At 41.1% G+C, this 19879-nt stretch overlaps 1 protein-coding gene across 3 annotated transcripts in view; it reads right to left on the bottom strand.

Annotated features, from left to right (window-relative positions):
• The window catches only part of LOC149312622 (metabotropic glutamate receptor 3), a 134703-nt gene that overhangs the window by 34841 nt on the left and 79983 nt on the right, over nucleotides 1–19879 (bottom strand). For all 3 annotated transcript variants that reach the window (XM_089525020.1, XM_089525019.1, XM_089525018.1), the window contains one exon: nucleotides 8192–9047. In XM_089525020.1, the coding sequence (XP_089381146.1) occupies nucleotides 8192–9047 (856 nt within the window). The remainder of the gene's footprint in view (nucleotides 1–8191; nucleotides 9048–19879) is intronic.

Raw genomic sequence — 19879 nt, 5'->3', positions numbered from 1 at the left:
CTGGTGGAGGGCAGTGGCTGCTAGTATCTTCTACATCAATGGGATTGTCAATCCACTCTGGGATTTAGTCAGAAATTTCATGGAGTTATTCAAGGTGCCCCTGGGGCAGTTCCTTCAGAGTTAAAAGTGCAGTTTCACTGCCCCATTGATGTGGGAGCCATCAGCCTCCATTGCTAATGGAGGAAGAGATGCTTGTCTTCTGTGTCCAATGACTGTGTGCAGCTGCTGAAAATAAGCTACTTTCTATTGGTATCCTTCCATCCTGGGTTCTGCTACTTCCTCACACTGGCATGTAATGGAATGATGTGGGCATATCAGTATGCAAACAAACAAACAAACAAAAGAATAATTTCTTTCAGAATGCAAGAACTGAAATCAACTGGGCAGAAAAATGCAGTTATTCCCAGATAAGACAGTAGTTTTTTAGGCTTGGAGGTTTTCCCAGGTATGGAGGCTAGGTTATGAACAATAAGAGACAGAGTCACTATACAAAACAATCTAAAATGGGGAAGGCCTATGTAACCCCTTTCTGCTTTCTTGTAGGGATGATAAATATCAGTTTTTCTAATTTCTAACAGATGTTGAGAACAATGAAACAGTTTTTCTTTCTACAGCTTCAGGACACTTGGAACACACACACTCCTCCGTCCTGCAATGAAGTGCAGATTTCATAAAAAAAAAAGCTATGCAGCTTGCCCAGAAAACATTAGTTTTTCAGCAACCATGTAACTTCCTCCCGAAAACTTTACACCTTTAAGCATGAAAATAGAATTGTAAAACATGCAAACTGACAAAGGCTGCAGCTTCAGTCAGCCCAAGTTTCTTTTCCTACCACGTAACACCTAGTTTGTGAATGGAATCAAGTACGGTAGTTATAACAAAGGAGCTCATTGCACAGCTTAAAAAAGCATCTTACCACTGTTGAATTGAATTCTAATTTGGGCTGCATCTGGACACTATCACATGTGTCTTTGCCGTTACTGCTGCTGGCCAGGTACTTCCCAGGTAACTTCCACCTAGAATCTGAGTTTAGCCAGCTGATTTGCAAAGCCGGGAAGCTCCCTTCTTTGCAAATCAGCTGGCTGAACTCATATTCTAGCTGGAAGGTACCTGGGATGCACCCGCCTGGCAGTGTCGGTGGCAAAAATGTGTGTGATAGTATCTGGATGCAACTCAAATTAAAATTCAATTCAGCAATGGGAAGATGCTTTTTAAAGCTGTGTGATAAGCTAAAATTCTATCCTTGGGCCTCTCTCCCAACTTTCTGCTTAGCAAGGGATATGATCAGGCTAAAATAGATATTAAACAATGTATCACTGATACAGAGTGCCACATGGATGCCTAGTCACATAGATGAGTGCCTAGGTCTCCTTCCTTTATTGCCAATGAGAACAGTAGATACCTTACAGTTCCTATAGCATATATAAATAATCTAGAAGTGTCCAAACACTGTAATGCCTTCATCTTGGCTTCATGCCATGTTTTTCCTTCAGCTGTCCTTGAAGGACACTATAGGAAGATCCCATATCTGGAAAGACACTGCCCTTGTGATTCTGGTCAAATAAAATCAGTGGAACATATGCTTTTTCAGTGTCTGTACTATAGAGATCTGTGTACTGAGCTTATTTTGCTAATACTCCACAAACATCCAGGATGTTCAGAATAGTATTTTGTGTCCTTGTTGCTTTCAGACACCAATCCTACACAAAGCTGCTAAATTTTGTGCAGCAGCAATTAAAATGCATCGGGTGAAGACTCAGACTATGAATTAGTAATTGAACTTCTAGTTGGACTTTGACAGAATTAGCTGGACTCTGTCTTCTGACGGATGATTATCTGTATTTCTATTTTTTAGAAACATTTAATGCATTTCTACTTCTTTTATGAGTTTTTTTAATTGTGTATAGTATGTTCTATGCTGTATTTTGTTGTTCTTATGCTGGTCTGTGACCATTTTATCTCTCTCTGTGTACACACACACACACACACACACACACACACACACACGTTTGGGTCGTGCAACATTCAAACCAGCAAAGGCTGCAGCCATGATGTTGAACCACTCACCACATTGTTTATATAGAGATATAGTGTGCAATTTAGTTTTGCTGTTTGAAAACAAACAAACAAAAAACAATGTAAGCAGGTGGGTTATTCCTTCTCAGAAAGCTGCCCAGTTTTCTGTGCATAGTGATAAGACTGTGAACATAGGTATTTACTATAAAGCTGTATAGCTTCTCAAAGGCCTAAGCAGTTTTCAAAAACTGAACAGTTTCTGTGATGCAGGGAACAAAAACAAAAGTTCCTGCAAAGTTGTGGGAACTTTCAAAACACTATTTTTCTTCCAATAAAAGTTTCTAAATGGGGTAGGGACTTCAAATTTGACCCCCACTGAGAAGCTGAAGAATCCCCATCCCATCCCTACTATCTAGGAGGGGAGGCTTTTATTCAAGGGCTGGATGTCCTGTGACTAAAATGCAGGGAGCTTCTGGAGAAGAGGGAGAATTTTATTTGTGATACGTTTTAAGGGAAAGTAACTTATGTCCAAAACAAACTGCAGAAATAATCCAGTTTGAGACTGCTTTAACTGCCCTGGCTCAGTACTAGGGAATCCTGGGAAATGTAGGCACGTTACAGACGGGCCCATGAGGCGCCGTCATTATGCACGAGGGGCGGCGCTTCCTGACGCGCCTTGCCCCTCGCGCGAAATGACTACATCAAAATGCCGCCGCCGCCATTTTGACGTAGCGGACGCTCTGCGTCCACACGTCGCGCAGTGGAAGTGACACAGCGAGTGCGCGACTAGCGCCTCGCGGTGTCTCTTCTGGGGCCCAGGAAGGAGCGCAATTTTTGCGCTCTTTCTTTGCTGTGTCCAGGAACCGCGCAGTTTGGATGCTGCGGTTCCCAGACTCAGCAACCAGCAGCGGCGCGAGACTGCCCCTTCTGGGCCGTCTGTAACGCACCGTAGTTTATTGTGGCACCAGAGCTTTTTGATAGAGGTCCCTGGGACCAAGCCAAGGAAGTTAAAGTGGACTCTTAAACTGCTTTTCTTGGAGTAAATAATGATTGGAATTGGAAACTTTTGATTGCACATTTCTCCCTGAACTGTGCAATTCCAAATAGATGCTTACAATTTTTCCCTTGGAAATGCAGACTTTTCAGGGGAAAATGTACAACATATGTGTTTTGGGGGGAACTGCATTCAAATACAAGTACTTTTGGAGAAACTGCATACCAAAATAAATTGACTATCTGTCTGAAGCAGTAATGAAATGGAACTTAAGACTGAATGCATGTGAAACTGACATGGACTAGAAAATGACTCATTCCCCCATCTTTAAAAATGTTCTTGCTAGATGGCAATATCTTGTTGCAAGTTTCCACTTCTTATCATAGTCTAAACCTATGCATAATAAAAATCATTAAGATGTTATGTTGCTGCTGCTGTTAAATTGTTGTTGTTGTTGTTATTGTTGTTGTTGTTGTTGTTGTTGTTGTGTGCCTTCAAGACATTTCCAACTTATGGTGACCCTAAGCCAACCCTAAACCTGTGGTTTTCTTGGCAAAAATTGTTCAGGGAGGGTTTTGCCTTTTTCGTCCTCTGAGACTGAGAGTGAAATTTGCCCAAGGTCATCCGGCAGGTTTTCCTGGCTGAGGAGGGATTCAGGCCCTGGTCTCTAGAGTCATAGTCCAATGCATTAATATTTCATAATCAACCCTTTATTGTTCTGACTTTACCTTTTCATGTACAAACATTAAATATAGTAAGAATGGTTTAAGAATATCCACATAAATTGCTGGTCAAAGACTGTCCCTGGCTGGCTATTGACCAAAAACATATGAGTCATTTCTGAGTTATGAAAGGCATGGTATAGACAACAACAGTCTTCTGAATATTAGGTTCATTGAAATTCTTGTGCATATAGTAGGCCTTGACTTTAATCTAGTGGTCCTTACAAAATATGAAGGAAAATAGCACATAGAAAATAGGACAACACATACCTTGGTTGTTTATTTGTGGTTAAAATCAGCCATCTTGAGTAATGCTTTATGATCTGACTGCTTGGAAATTGTTTTTGCTCAGTACAGAAGTGTTGTCATTTACAAGCAGTATATATTTTACAAGATTGGATTGTGATTATATTGCTAGTGAGAAATCCAGAGACATCCATGCTATATTTCATGTATATTTTATACTACAGTATGGAAAGATAACATTGCCATAGAAAATTGCCTTCCTGTACCAAGTATGTATACTTCTATGGAAATGGTATATACACATGTACTCAAAGAATATGTAAGATTCTTTAAGACTGATGGAACTTCTGCATGTGTAACAGGGAGCAGGATTAGGTCATAGAACTGACTAGAACCAATTCATCATCAAAAGTAAAGATAATGTCAAATGTTGTCAGCAGAGTGAATCAATAGAACTCATCATTGCAGTCTGCCCTGCAGGTTGCCCTGTGTTGTGAAATATTGATTACCTTAGCAACACCGAATCAAGTGGCAAAAATGATCTGTAATAAATTGTCCAAGCTAGTTAATCCAACACCTGAATCCCCCTATTATGCAGATTTGTTGGGACCTATTTTGTTGAATAATTCATTACTCTCATTTGCCAGGACAACAAAATTGCTCCCCAGTGAGACACTAGACAGCCATAGACCAGCTATACAATTTGTGGGCAGAATAATAAAACCAAGCAATAAGAAAGAGAAACATGCATTGCACTTGGATTGGGGAGCTAGAGAAGCCATGTAGAGAAGTTTCAGGAGTAATGCAATTGTCACAGACTTCAAACCTTCCTGTTAAGGAAGGTCTTTAGTTTTTAGGTGCTGTATTGGACTAAGCTTTCCAGGGTGGGCAAAATGTCATCCTGGGGTCTCATGCAGTTCCGAGGCTGTTTCATACCCTCCAACATTGACTGGTGAAACACATGTGGCCAAGCAACATCAGAGTGCGATCAAGATGGTGAAAGTTATTAATGGGAAAGAACCCACAAGCTAAAAGAGGCCATGTTAGTTTGCTTTTGCCTGAGCCTACTGGCAGGGGCAAGGTTTTGCCTCTCCCTCTGCTCTCCTCCTTGCTGAGTCAATTAGTGTGCAGTGACTGAAGTAAACTGTAGACAAAGGAGGAAAGTGGGAGGAGGAGAACTTTAAAAGCAGATGAAAACCAGTACTACAGAGGATTAATATCAGGTTTGTCCTTGCCAATTGGGACAGCTGGAAGGTATGTAAAACTAAAACCCCCAGAATTCCAAAAGATGTTGCCCTAAGAGTTAAAGTTGAATCATAGCACTATAACTGTGTAGTGTGAAAGGGCCTCTGGGTGACATCATAGTGTGGACTGGAGAGTGCTGCAGACGTCTGGCTGCCCCTATGGACTTTGCCTCAGATGCTGCTGCCGAATAACCACAGGAGACCGTGTTGGAGGAAAGGCCACAACTTTATTAAGCAAACCATTGGTAGGGTTGGCACAAAGCATGAGGTCAGGATCTGCGAAATCAAACAACCCCACGTTTGTCTGATTAACCACAACCTGGCACCCACCAGGCATTGGGATGACCTAGGGGCTAATGAACACCGTATGACCGCATCTCTGCCATGCGTTCACATATTTGCTAAGCCCCTAGTCACCGGGAGGCGCTCTCGCGTTATGGCCCCCGCAATGGCCATACGCCTGCCCTATTCGCCCCCGGGTCCCGACTGACTCCCAAACCAGAGCTCCGTAGCCCTGGTACCACACCGTGCAGATCCTGGCCTATGCTGCCGCCCCAAAGTTGTGACAAAAAACCCAAACCCAAGCGGTGGGTGGGTGGGAGAAGGCTCAGCTCCTCCTCCCTTCCTGCTTGGCTCCTAACCATCCGGAGCCAAGCGCCGACTGAGGGCCGGGGCTGGCAGCACGGCCTATATAGGCCTAAGCCCCGCCCTCAGTACCACCTGACCAGGAGACTCCTCCTCCAGGGCAGCTGAACCAATCATCTGCCCTGGAGGACCGGAACTCCCGATCACCGAGCCCAGCTCCCAGAGCGTCGCGGGGCGGAAGGGACTCCCTTTCACCCTGCGCACCAATAGGGAGCTGGGGCAAGCCCCAGAGCACTCTGGGGCTTGTAGTCGTTCGCTGCGTCTAGCGGCAAAGCGGTCAGCCCGCCGAGTCGGGCAACCGCTTTTTATCACATAGGGGAAATTGGGGATTTAACAAGGCATTTTCCTGGGACAGTTGTGCGATTGTGGCAAAGAGTTTCCCATGATGATGTAATTAGAGAGGACTTATATTGGGAAGAACCAGGAATGCTTCAGCAACAAATCATTCATAGGGAAATACTATTAATGATTTGTTGTTGGAGCATTCGTGGTTCTTCCCAGGATAAGACCTCTCTAAGCATGATGTGTGGGAAAATCTTTGTCACGATCACACAACTGTCCTGGGAGAATGCCTTGTTAAACCCCAGATTTTTCCCCTGTGTGATAAAATCCTAGTTGAACATGAGGCAGGGACTTACTTCTTTTTCAGTGAGCCTGAGGGAGGCTTAGTGAGGAGTGAGATGGCTAGCTACTTTCTACTCCTTTTTGAAGTTAGTATGAGGTCACCAAGGAGAGTCCCTGTTGCTCTCCATCACCAGAGATGGTCTCAAGTTGTCATTACATTTTTGTAAATAAATAAATAATAAAAAATCCTTGCAATTTTTTTAACCCAGTACATCAATGGTGAGCTGGAATGTGGATTTGTGGACCAGTGGCTAGAAGAGGTACTTCTTCTAGGCAAAGACAATGGATTCAATACTTCCTAAAGACCTTTAACCTCAAAGGAACACTTAAAATACATTGTCATGAGAGAATGGCAAAACTAATTCTCTAAATTGCCAGTGCTATGATATCAGTGTTTGCTGTCTTCATAAAGCATTGAATTCTAGGAGTGGCTGTCACAATCATGGGACCTAGAAAGAAGACAAGTTCCTCAAAAATTAGGCTGCATGAGTTTGAGCAGTATGTGTCATGGGGCTTAGCAAACTGGCCGAATATGCACAGGCTCCTACATTATATAAAAAGCCCTGATCAGGCAAAGCTTGTGGTTGCATGGAAGAGCTTACAAATGCTCCGCTGAATATACATAGGTTTCCCCTTCCAACATCTGTCACATCTGTAGAGGTTTGGGGTAAAACCAGAAGGGGTGGTGACAGTGTCTTCCCCAAGCCTGGTGTCACCCACTGTGTGGGGGTTGCTGAAGGGGGTCCTCTTTTGCTGTGAAGATGGCTTCATCCTCAGAAGGAGGTGCCACTGTAGTGAAGCTGGGGGGTGGCGGCGGTGGAGGCCATACTTGCCCCTTCTTACTCACAATGGGAGGAGGGCCTGATCATGTCTCACTGTTCTTCTTAGGTGTCACCTGGTGCAGGCCACATCCCCAGCACTCCCTGCTGGTGCCACTGGGTAGTGACATGGGGATGGGACCAAAGTATATGACCTGATCTCCCTCCACATGTTTTTCATTAATGTTAGGTAGAGACTGATTTCTGAAGGAGAAGAAAGAAAGAGTGTCAGGAGCTGCTACCACACTGTAGAATTAATGCAGTTTGACACCACTTTAACTGCCATGGCTCCATTTTAAGCAGTCCTGGAATCTGTAGTTTGTTGTGGCACCAGAACTCTCTGACAGAGAAAGCTAAATATCTCACAAAACAACAAATCTCATAATTTAATTGCCTTGAGATATGGCAGTTAATATGGTGTCAAACTGCATTAATTCTGCAATGTAGATGCAGCCCACGATTTCCTGGCTTGAGGACAGTAAAAAAGGCATTAATGTAAGTTGGTTATTTCAGTTGGAAGCTATATCACATGGTACATTGTGTGCAAACGTGATGGTATGGGAATAGGGTGTCCAAACAAGACATTAAATAGATACCAGGGCTTGCAAAAATTACTTTTTTTGATTAAAAGGCTCAGAATCCCTTTCCTCCCCGATGTACTTCTGAGGAAATTGCATTGTGTGAAGAAAAACAGGTTAATCATAGAACATAAACTTTTCATTTAATGTCTATGACCCAAAATGGCGTTCCTTCTACCCTCCACTTCCTCTTGGATTTCCCTTTGCTCTGCTAAGTTTTCCACTTCAGGCAACAAGAAAAAGGCTTTCTCACTGAAGCAAATTGTTATAGTGCAGGCATACAAAGAAAATATAATGATTTTACCTGTAAAGTTGACTTTCAGTAGGTAGTCTTTGTAGAGCTTCTTGCCATCCAAATGCTTCATGGCATCACAGAGTTTAGTAGTGTTTGGGCACATTGTCCTTTGCATTTTATGCAAGGCATGGGCCATTGCGTATACTGCATTCACAACAAACATGATCTTAGACTCTTGTTCATAGTTGGAGCTGTCAATAGATAAGCTTTTGTCACAAAGTTTTCTGTGGGATTTTCTGCTTGGAAGGCTGCACTGAAATTTCTGCTCCCAAAAATCCTTGAACCAGGGATTGCGATGGTTAGTATCTGGGGTGAGGCTTTGGAAATATCGGTCAAATTCTTTCACTGGATGGGAAGCAAGTTCTAGGGTTATGGCCCCATATGCCACATGCTCATTGCCCTTCACAACACTCTCCTGGGCCCCCCACCCATCACTGGCAACCCATGTAAATGAAACATTAAACCGGTTGGCTGCAGCAATGAGCTCCCGAGAGTCATCACTGCGCATGAAGAGGACAACAACTTTTGCGTTGGGTTTCTGGAGTAGCTCTTTGATAACACTATCATAAGATTTTCGAATATTGGAACGGCCAACTTTCTCAGAGGTGGCAATGCATATGTTCCGGAGACGAGCCTCTTGTTCAAAGGCTTCAATCCCTGTTTCTCCATAGTCTCCTTCTGAGGCGACAGTTGACACATAGGTCCAGTTAAAGAACCGCAGGATTTCAGCCATTGCTTTTGCTTGATAGAAGTCTGGTGGCACAGTCCGTGCAAAATAGTCATACCGAGACTTGTCACTCAGCTTGGCGCTGGTGGAGGCATAACTTATCTGAGGAATTTGGAAGAGTCTAAGCAAATTTGCAACCTAAAAAAGAAGAAGATAAATAGCTATTTATATAAACCAATGGTGACCTGGAACCAAATGTGTCATGGCTGTTTTACAATGGTCTGCCCTGGAAATATAAAGTGAACATATAAGGCAAATATACTTGCTGGTGGCAAGAGAACATAGTGGGCTAAGAGTTAATAAAGTTTCCTACAATGGCTCAAATGATGTGTATCATCATGTTCATGATGGAGCGTTACAGACCTGCCGGTGCTGCTGTTTGCTCAGCGAGGGAGCCGCTGCAGCCAAACCGTGCGACTCCCTCGCAGAGCAAAAAAGAAGCTCCAAAATGGAGCTTCTTCCTGCGGGGCGGTTATGACGCCGCGAGGCGCCAATGGTGCACTCACGACGTCATAAGCACCGCGTGACGTGTGGATGCACAGCGTCCACTACGTCAAGATGGCGGCGGCCATTTGTTATGGACAGAGTCCGTAACAGGAGTAGGGGCGTCTAAAAGAGACGCCCCTTTTTTAAACTGGGACATCCTGGGGATGTCCCAAATGGCGGTATGTAACCCGCCGATGTATCTGTAACCCAAATCTTGGTTTTCTGAGTATCTGAAGCACATTATTCCATCTTCATCCATTCTCCACTAAAATGTAATGTAACTGACTGGAAAGGAAGGTGAGTAGCTTATGTATGTAATGATATCTATGTAATGATATATCAGTCTGGCCATCACTGCCCCAATTTGTGTACTACAATAATATGGGATACCTGTAACTTTTACAATAGATATACGATACCTGCAACTTTTAATGAAGATGCATGTGTACCTTCAGGTTAGAAAAGGTTAGAAAAGACCAAAATAGAACACTTGTAAACTATGGATTAAATTGAAACTTCATCTATCTAGAGCAGATCTATTAAAAAAATTGGAAGTTGTTAATCACAACTGAATTAAGCCCCATTCTTAGGCACCATGGAAATACAAGATTAATTTTAGGACAGATGCAGGAGATGTCAGTAGGAAGTGGCCTCCTGGTTGCCCTGGTTTGACTGAAGACCCAACTGGATATGAAGTAAAATGTCTGTTTACTAAAATAATCTGTTCCCCCTTCTATAATGAGATTCCCTCAGAGATATGTACTTCAGTGAATAGACCTGCAAATGAAGTTCATGCTTACCTTTCGACCTCACAAAATAGTGCACACTGAATGCAAAATGAGGAGGTGAAGGAAATCATATTCTATGACAAACAGACATCTTTCACTAGAAGTGTTTCACTACTTGAGATGCAAAATGTGATATAGATATAATCTAGATTAATATTATGTCTGATTCATTATCTCTTACAGAGAAGGTATCACTTGAATGGCTCTAGCCTGTGTCTGGGCCTGCTGCTATTCTCTTATTTAGTCCAGGGGTTCTTGCACTTCCAAGGGATGCAAGGTGGAGTTTCAGAGGGTGCAACAAAGAGTGGCTTGTGTTCATGAGCAATGAATCACACATTTTTTTCTGAATAAATTAGAATCTAATTGCTCAATTGAGATTGCATTTTATGCACTAAGCTAAAAGCTTATTTTTTAAGTTCAATTTGTTCACCTGCAGTATTGCATGTGGTTCAGTTTGTGATTCAAAAATTCAAAATTAAACTTCTTCCTCTTCAAATGTTACACTACTTTTTTAAAGGGGTTGCAAACATTAATCAAACATTTCCTAAGGTTGTGGGGCATAGAAAAGGTTGAGATTTGGGAATCACTGGTTTAGCTGAGCTGGATGGTAGTATGTAAATTTAAATTTAACATGTCTAAGGCCACCAGTTCATACCCTGCTGCAAGTTCAGTTCTAGTGATTTCTTGTCTGAACAAAGGTGATAAATAACGAAAAAGAAGAAAGGAAGAGAAAGCAAGACTGTTTCTTCAGAGCCTTGATCAGTTGGGAAAGAGACCAGCTATAATCTCAAAATTATTTTCATTATCTCCAGCTCTGTTAATATAATCACTGCTTAATTTCTTTCTCTTTTTACAGCAATAAAAAAATCAGTGTGCTTCACCAAGGTTGCAGACAATTTTAACTTTACAGCTGGTTTTTATATTTATTTAGAAAAGAAAAACCAAATGTATATCTGAGGAAAATACATCAATTCTATAAGAAGCATGCTGAGACCATGGATTAGCAGAAGCAGATTATTTATATATGTGGAGGTACTTAGATTCATATTAAAAGAGACATACAAAAAATGATTGCCAGATAGGAATTATCAGTGGAGCTAAAAATAGTACATTTAAAATGAATAATGAAAATACACATCGAACACACTGGAGAATGGTTTCAGACAGACTGTCTAAACTTGTCATTGCTGAAAACTAAAAGAAATTTCATAGTCCAGTGTACATGAAGTGAGTAATTAAAATATGCCAGTTCATATATTTAAAATAAATAAATAAATAGTGTGGAATGTTTAGCTATGGTAGGCAACAAACATCTAAATATATGTGTGAGTGTCAACCATTTTTAGGTACTATCTGCCCAACATGATCAAGCAAAATTACAGTGTTCTGTATTACATCATTCACAAGTGCGCCCACTACATTATTTCCTTATCCGGAACAGGTACAATAAATAACCAGGAATTCAACAGGAACATAAACTTTAGTATTATATTCAGACTGGGATGCCAGATTTGTTGCTCTCAACCAATACTAATGAACCAAATAATAATCAAAGCTTCTGTACTGTTGCATCTGGAAAAACGTTTGGGTGCTGTATAGGTAAAACCTGCCAAATGCAGTCCCAGCAAAAAAAGCTTTGCTTTTGTTTGAGACAGACACCACAAAGAGTTAATTTCCAGTGCCTTGACGTCTTGAGAAATTTAGTGTTCTCTGCCTAAGAAAAGGGTGGGTAGAAACAGCCTGGATCTTAAGGGAAGTTGTTTTTTTCTGTTGCTAATGGATCTAAAGGAGCAAAGCTATGGAATGTTCTCAAAGAAATGGGAATGCCATGACCTCTGATAGTTCTGATGAGAAATCAATACTTAGGACAAGAGGCTACTGTTAGAACAGAATATGGAGAAATAGAATGGTTCCCAATTGGCAAAAAAGTCAGGCAAGGATGCATTCTACCCTACCTGTTCAATGGGTAGGCAGAAAATATCATATGAAGAGCAGACTTGGATGCAGAATACGGAGGAATGAAGAAAGGATGAATTAATATCAACAAGCTAAGATATGCAGACGACACCATACTACTAGCAGAAAACATCACAGACCTAGAACAACTACTAAGGAAGGTTGAAGTAGAAAGTTAAAGGCAGGCTTTCTGCTCAACATAAAGAAAACAAAAATAATGACCATGGAGGATCTACACAAATTCAACCTAGACAATAAGGAAATCGAAATAGGAAAAAGTTCCCATACCTTGGATCTAACATTGATCAGAATGGGGACTACAGTCGGGAAATCAGAAGATTGGGAATGGGAAAAGCAGCAATGAAAGAACTAGAAAAGATTCTGACGTATAAAAATATACAACTCAGCCTGAAAGTTAGTATTGTACAAGCCATTGTATTCTCCATTGCCATGTATCGATGTGAGCGCTAGACAGTGAGAAAAGCAGATAAGAGGAAAACTAATTCTTTTGAAATGTGGTGCTGGAAAAGAGTGCTGGGTATACTTTGGACAGTTATAAAGATAAACAAATGAGTCCTAGAACAGATCACAACTGAAATCTCTCTGGAAGACAAGATGACAAAGTTCAAGTTGTTGTATTTCGCCACTTCATGAGAAGGCATGCCGCCTTGGAAAATACAATAATGCTAGGAAAGGTCGCAGGATGTAGAAAGAGAGGAAGACCACATACTAGATGGATGGACTGTATTAAGGAGGTTACGGGGATGAATTTGCAGTACCTAAGCAGTTTGGAGTTGTCTTATCCACATGATTACCATGAGTCTGGATCAACTCAAAGGTGGTTAAAAACAATAGAGCTTAAATTTTATTTCCTGGATTTTACATGTTTCTCAGGGCCGACATGGCCAAAGAGAGGAGCATCCTCTGCCTGTACTGATATACTGATATACCTCTAGAGACCATCTCAACTAACAACATCTTGACAAACTGTAGGGCCATGACTTTTACAAAATCATTTCATCTCCTCCTGTATTTTAATACCCCTTTCTGATGAAGAAGCCAGTGGAATTTCAAAAGCTTGCATGATTTTTGGTTGGCCCAATAAAAGTATCACTATTTTGTGGACATTAGATATTATTGCATTTTAATGTTTTGAATGATGATGACAACGACATTTTATTCATGAAGATGCGCAAGATGCTAGATTGAGAAATCACTCCATTATTTACCTGGCCAGGATTCATAGATATTCAGATAAGTACAGTGGAATTTGAGAGTATTAAATCCTTTAATTGCATCAGTAGGATGTTATATGAAGATTTTATTGTGTTCCCTTAACACATATTCTCTAACAACATTTGTGCCCACAGGGAAAATGATTAAGAAAAAAATAGCCATGAAAAATGAAACAGTGCCCATTTAAAGTTATTGCCTGCCAGCCATCTTGGAAATTAAACTGTAAAAATCTTGCTAAATATTCATTATCTGCTATCATAACTCCCTAGGAAGGCAATACCTTAAAGAGCCTTATGACTTCATTAGCAAAGCAGAACAGTGGGAGTTCAGGCACTTTCTTTCAAAAAGAAGAAACAGATCTTTATCCAGTTTACATCACCTTTTTATCACTGTCAGTCTGATTTAACATGACTACTGAATAAATGCCACCATCCCCCAACAATGCCTCTTGCCATTGTTTTAACTTCCAGAGGGTGGCATTTATTGAGGTTTCTTCCTTACATGCCAAAGTAATGTGAACATTTTTTGGTACTATTAACCTCAACCTGTTTGTATGTGCATGTGTGTAGCAAGGGCATGATCGAAACCAGTGGTTTTAGCCGGCCTGGACCCATAGTAGGGTTGCCCAGGGCTGTAGTGACCACATGCCCCGCAACCCTACTATGTGGCGGTCCTCCCGTCCACATAGGGGCCGCCATGATGACATCACACACATTTATGGTGGCCTGGCTATGGTGCGAGAAGAAGCTCTGAAACGGAGCTCCTTCTGGGTGTGTGCCTTGGTCCCGCAGCCACCAAACATCTGATGGAACGACGCCGGGTAGAAAGGGGCCAAGAGGCCCTTTTTTCCTATGCCTCTGGCTCCCAGAGTGTCCAGGGGCATGAGGCCCCAAGGACACCCCTTTTCCATGCCATGGAGAAGTGGCACTTTGCTGCTTCTCTGTGGTCCAGAAAAACTCTGGATTGGGGCCACAGGGCTGCCGGTGAGGCTGCCCTGCCCCCAACCCAGAGCAAATGGTCTCCTAGAATGAAAGTCCAACAAGGAGACCATTACACCACTCTAGCTGATGCAGATACACCCCCCACGGCTCCCCAGCCCTGCTCTCTTATTTCAAATTTGAATATTGATTTGGTTTCACTCCTCATCTATCCCAGTTTTTAAACATTACCTAAATAATATATTTCATTTTAACTGAGTATCAGCGAAATCTACTCAACCATGTAGATAATCAAGTACATCAATACCTTGCAGTTAAAACACTGTCCCAGTATTTAAAAATACTATTTATAAAAGGTATCATTTTGCTTACTTCTTGTTCTGATAATCTTCTGGAAGATCTTCCCCAAAACATGTAAAAATCACACACTATCCTTACACACACCTTAAACATCTGTGGTGCTTTTTGTAGAAGTTGTGAGCAATATAATTAACTGAGGAAAACTGTGTCTTCTAATTTTTCCCCTGACTCTTATTTATGTACTAGCTGTAATCACATTTGCTTAGAGTATTTATATTTACAACTCCCAGTGGATAATGCATTGGTGACTGTTAGATTAGATTCCTATATGGGATGCAATGGTTTAGTGGTTTAAATGCCAATTCTGATGATAAGAAGACTGGAAGGTGGGCAGTTTGAGGCCTGAGTGCTGCATGATGGGGCGAGCTCCTGTCACTAGTCCCAGCATCTGCCAAACTAGCAGTTCGAAAGCATGCAAATGCAAGTAGATACATAGGTACCACTTCAGTGGGCAGGTAACAATGTTCAATGTAGTCATGCTGCCCACATGACCACCAGAGCAGTCTCCGGACAATGCTGGCTCTTTGGCTTAGTAACAGAGATGAACACTGCCCAGTACAGTCAGTTATGACTGAGTCAAGGGACTACCTTCATCTTTTACCTTTAATGTGCTTTATAAGTGACTGCCCCGATAGCCTTTTGGAAACTACTGTTCATCCAAAAGATGCTGACTGCTGCCCACCAACCCTTAGGTTAATCCCAATCTTGTAACAGTCTTTTCAGATTCACTCAATTTAATGGGAGTTACTTCTAGGAAAATATGCATATAATCTTAGTCTTATTGGTTCCTAGTTCTTTTTCTGGGCATTTTAAAAGGTTCTGGTCTTGACCTTCAAAGGAACAAGGATGTTGTAGCCCTCTAAATGTTGCAGGACTCTTATTTCCATTGTCTTTCACCATTGGCATTATGGACCAAGACTGGTGAGAGCAGCATTTCAATAGCATTTAGTGAACCATCTATTCCTGAAATGATCTGTGGCCTGGACTCACTGAGGTCACCAACTGAGGACTCTTTGTGCTGACCCCTTCTGAGGCCAGGTTAATATTAATCAAGAATAGGTCATTTTCAGTGGTAGCCCCTTGGTTGGAACTCCTTTCTCAAAGTCATTTGTTTGCTACCACTTCCTTCAGAAGAAATTGATTTTTAAAGTCCCTGATCTAGAGAGCTCTTAAAAGAAATGAGAGTTGCAAATTTTATTCTGCTGTGGCTTATTTCTACATTGCTTCTCTGTGTCATGATTTTGTTGGTTTTATTAGATTCAGTGTAGCTGACTCCAAGCTAGCTCTGAAACAAAATGCTGGCACATTAAAGTCTTACGTCTTCAGATTTCTAACCATCCAATTCCATATTTCCCTTCCTTGTATTTCTATTTCCTGACTCAGCTGTCAGCTAATATTCTGTTCCCACGGAGTATACACAGTACTGACTGGCTTTTTTCTGGACAGTCCAAGGTATTTTCTAGCCTCCCACCAAGTGCTTCTACAAATCTTATGATTTCCCATGCTGACACTCCCCCTCCTTGTGAGTGGATATTTCTGGTTTGGCTAAATAACCACTGGAATTCAGAGATGCAAGTTCACTATGAATAAGTATGGTGTTTTTATTTTTTTTAAAAATCATGGATTATTACCCATGTTGCTTGCCTTTATCAGGTGATGTGGCGAAGTATAAATTAATTTAGATAAATAAACAGTACATGATAAATAAGCAGCATTAGAGTGGAGTATTGGTTACAATGCTTAGAATTTTAGCTTATGATTTAGGAGATTCATATTCAAGGCCACACTGAACCATGAAATTCATTGGACCTTTGGCAAATCTCAACCTGATCTATCTCAGGAGATTGTTATGGGGATGAACAAGGAGGATAAGAGTCATATACACCACCTTCAAAGTGGGATACAGTTTGCAACTAATAAATCATAAGATTTTTTTTAAAAAATCCTCATTTTCCAACAGTGCTAAGTGCACATAGTTGCTTTTTCCCAACTAGTGCAAGTTGTTGCTGATAACCCCCCCGCAAGTCTGCAATGAACATGTTAGATTTACATGATTTTAATTGCACAGAGACTAGGTTCTTCTCTGTGGATTTCTTCATTGACTCTCTCTCTCTCTCTCTGTGAGAGAAAGGTAATGTTTATTGCTCATTTTCTTTCGGGATGGGAGATGGGAAGAAGACTTTGCATCTGAAAGCACGAAGAAATAACCATACTGATCATACTAACAGCTGTCCAGATAGAAGCCACAGGATATTGTAAATACAGTATTGCTGCAAATTTCAACAAACCATGTTGAGTCTTATTCTTGGGAGAAAGGTGGGGTATATCTCAGATTAATACAATTTTAAACACCCAGTTTACTCCAAATTATATCTTGGCTTTTACAGAGAATATTTACAATGAAACTGGAAATCGTGTGTGCAGTGAGTATCAGCTGTGAGTCTTAATACTGTGAATTTTCTTATGAATTTTCAGGGGGATTATTCTGTTGATTGTCAAAGCTTCTATTCCCCATCCTGGTGAGGGATTCTAGAAAGCATAGTCTAAGAAATTAAATTTGCCAAGCTCTGTGATGGTTTCAAATGCACTTCCCATATTTGAAGAATGATGCGATGCTACTTATGCCCTTAATTCCCTTTGACAGTCATCTTGAAGACAACAGTGATAACAATCAACAGTGCACATTCTTTGCTGGCTCCAGTAATTTGTGAAAGCAGGGTCCCTCAGAGTATATCTGCATGTTTAGGAAAACATGCGGAGACAATCAACTATTTAACGCTAGAGTACATATTTTGCATGCATAAGATCCAAGTTTCAGTGCCTGTATCTGGAGCTAAAGAATTTTAGAATGAATGGGAAAAGTCTCTTTTGGCTTTATAATGTGCAAGGCTACTGTAGTCAGTAGAATGCCAGGCTTGATAAACTATTGGTCTGACCCAGCCGTTGGAAGCTTTCAATGTGATAAGTTTTTTTCTCCTATACCTAGAATTTTGAAGTTTTTGCTTTTTTGGATTACAGCTCCCTGAATTGTCTTTGAGATAGGACCTGGAGGCACTTTACTACAGTGATTTGGGTCCTTATGGAAGGATAGGTTCATGCCTGACCCCCTGTCCACTGGCTTTTGGTGTCCCTTACTGGAAAAGGCCATCCAGAGATTTGAGGAGTGGTGCTACCAATATGCTGATGACACCCAAATATTTCTGGATTTTTCCTAAATCTGATGAAGCTTTTAAGGTTCTAAACCAGTGTCTAGTGTCAGTAATGGACTGGACCAGGTGAACCTAGATTTGTTATCTTTGTTTCTAAGCCAAAGAGCTAGCGTTGTCTGAGGACTGCTCTGGTGGTCATGTGACCTGCATGACTGCCCTGAATGCTGTTACCTTTCCACCAAAATTGTATCTATTTATCTACTTGCATTTGCATGCTTTTGAACTGCTAGGTTGGCAGAAGCTGAAACTAGTGACAGGAGCTCACCCCATCATGCAGCACTCAGGACTCAAACTGCCAACCTTCCGATCTCCTGATCATCAGAATTGGTGTCTTAACCACTAAATCATTGCATCCCATATAGGAATCTAACCTAACGATCATCAAGGCATTATCCACTGGGATTTGTAAATATAAATACTGTAAGTAAAATGTGATTACAGCTAGTACATAAATAAGAGTCAGGGGAAAAATTAGAAGACACTGTTTGCCTCAGTTAATTATATTAACCACAATATTGCATGCTTTTGAACTGTTAGGTTGGCAGAAGCCAGGACTAGTGACAGGAGCTCACCCTATCATGCAGCGCTCGGGTCTTCAACTGCCAACCTTCTGATCTTCCGATCATCAGAGTTGGTGTCTTAACTACTTAGCCATCAAATTCCCACACTAATGATTAGTTGCATAATAATGAAGGTGGATATTACTATTTCATCTGTTTGGCATAACTACAATACAGCAGTCACAGTAAAGAGAATGCTGTTTGAACTGGCAGGATTCTTGCTTTAATATTTTGTAGCATATTTTATGCTTTAAAGGAAGGCAATAGAGACTTTTACATCTATGTAAGCAATGTAGTTATAGTGCTATGTAGTAAATCCTAACTGACCTGTCCCTGTCTCCACTTATTGGGAGGGAGACACTGCAAACAATTGGGAGTGGGTCTACTCCCCTATCACTCAGGAAGAAGCTGACTGCCATTTTCATCCCTTGCATGAGTGATTTCTTTCCCAATTTTCCCTGGGGGTGGAATTTACTTGTGTGATGGAGTAAGAACCGAAATCAGCTGCTTCACAATTGGCAAGTGAACAGACCCCTGTCAATCGTAGCAGTTGTTGTTTGGCAACTGGGACCTGGGGATTTTCACAGTCCCTATATTGCCCCTGAATTAGTGGGTATGTAGGGATTGTGAATAAATACATAATAGTGCAAGTGCTTAACTGTAGATTATGTATTTGAAATTGTTAGAGGATTCTGGCTGATATTTTTTGTTTTTTGTTGTGCATCTAGTTTCAAATTTACTTTCAGCTGTGTTTCCAGTGTCACTAATTCAGTTGCATCTGATAAAGGTATTGATGCTTGGCACCTTTTATATACTATATGCATGTTAGTCTATAGGAGATTAGGCACAGCATATTATCTAGGATAAATTCCTGTTGCCTATTTATCCATACATACTCTCTCCCTGCATCATGGAGGTTTCCTTTCTTCTCTGAGCTTCAGTTCTCCCTTCACATTTTTTCTTTCTCTCGCTCCTCCATATGAGATGCTCCATGCTTTCCATGTAGCAACTTTACTTTTTTACAATTTCCTTTAAGAAAGCGGACCTATATTGACCCTATCCTCAAGTGAGTTAAGCTATTTTTATATATTTTACAAAGAAGACAAGGATTATTTTATTTATCTACTAAACTGATCATTGTTCTCCTGCCTTCCAATCAATTGTTCTGCTTAGAGATCCACTAGTACTTCTTACATTTCCCAAGAGAAGTGGACTTCACAGAAATTGTGCCAAAGATAGTCCTTAAGGTTATCCAAGAACCTTTGCTGTTGTTACTGTTGCAAGAGATTGGCACAGCTCCCCTCCCTTGAATCAATGCTTTAATGATATTTTGCACATATGGTAAGCATCAGTCTTAATTTGGAAGAGTACATTTAAGATGCATAATCTATTGATAGCTCACTTTTCAGAGAACTGTGTAAATGAGAGCAATATTGT

Source organism: Sceloporus occidentalis, unplaced genomic scaffold (assembly GCF_023333645.1).
Source record: "Sceloporus occidentalis isolate IW3139 unplaced genomic scaffold, rSceOcc1.0.p SCAF_5, whole genome shotgun sequence".
Lineage (NCBI taxonomy): Eukaryota > Metazoa > Chordata > Lepidosauria > Squamata > Phrynosomatidae > Sceloporus > Sceloporus occidentalis.
The sequence above is the reverse complement of the archived record's forward strand: the minus strand, read 5'-3'. Positions and strand labels throughout refer to the sequence as shown.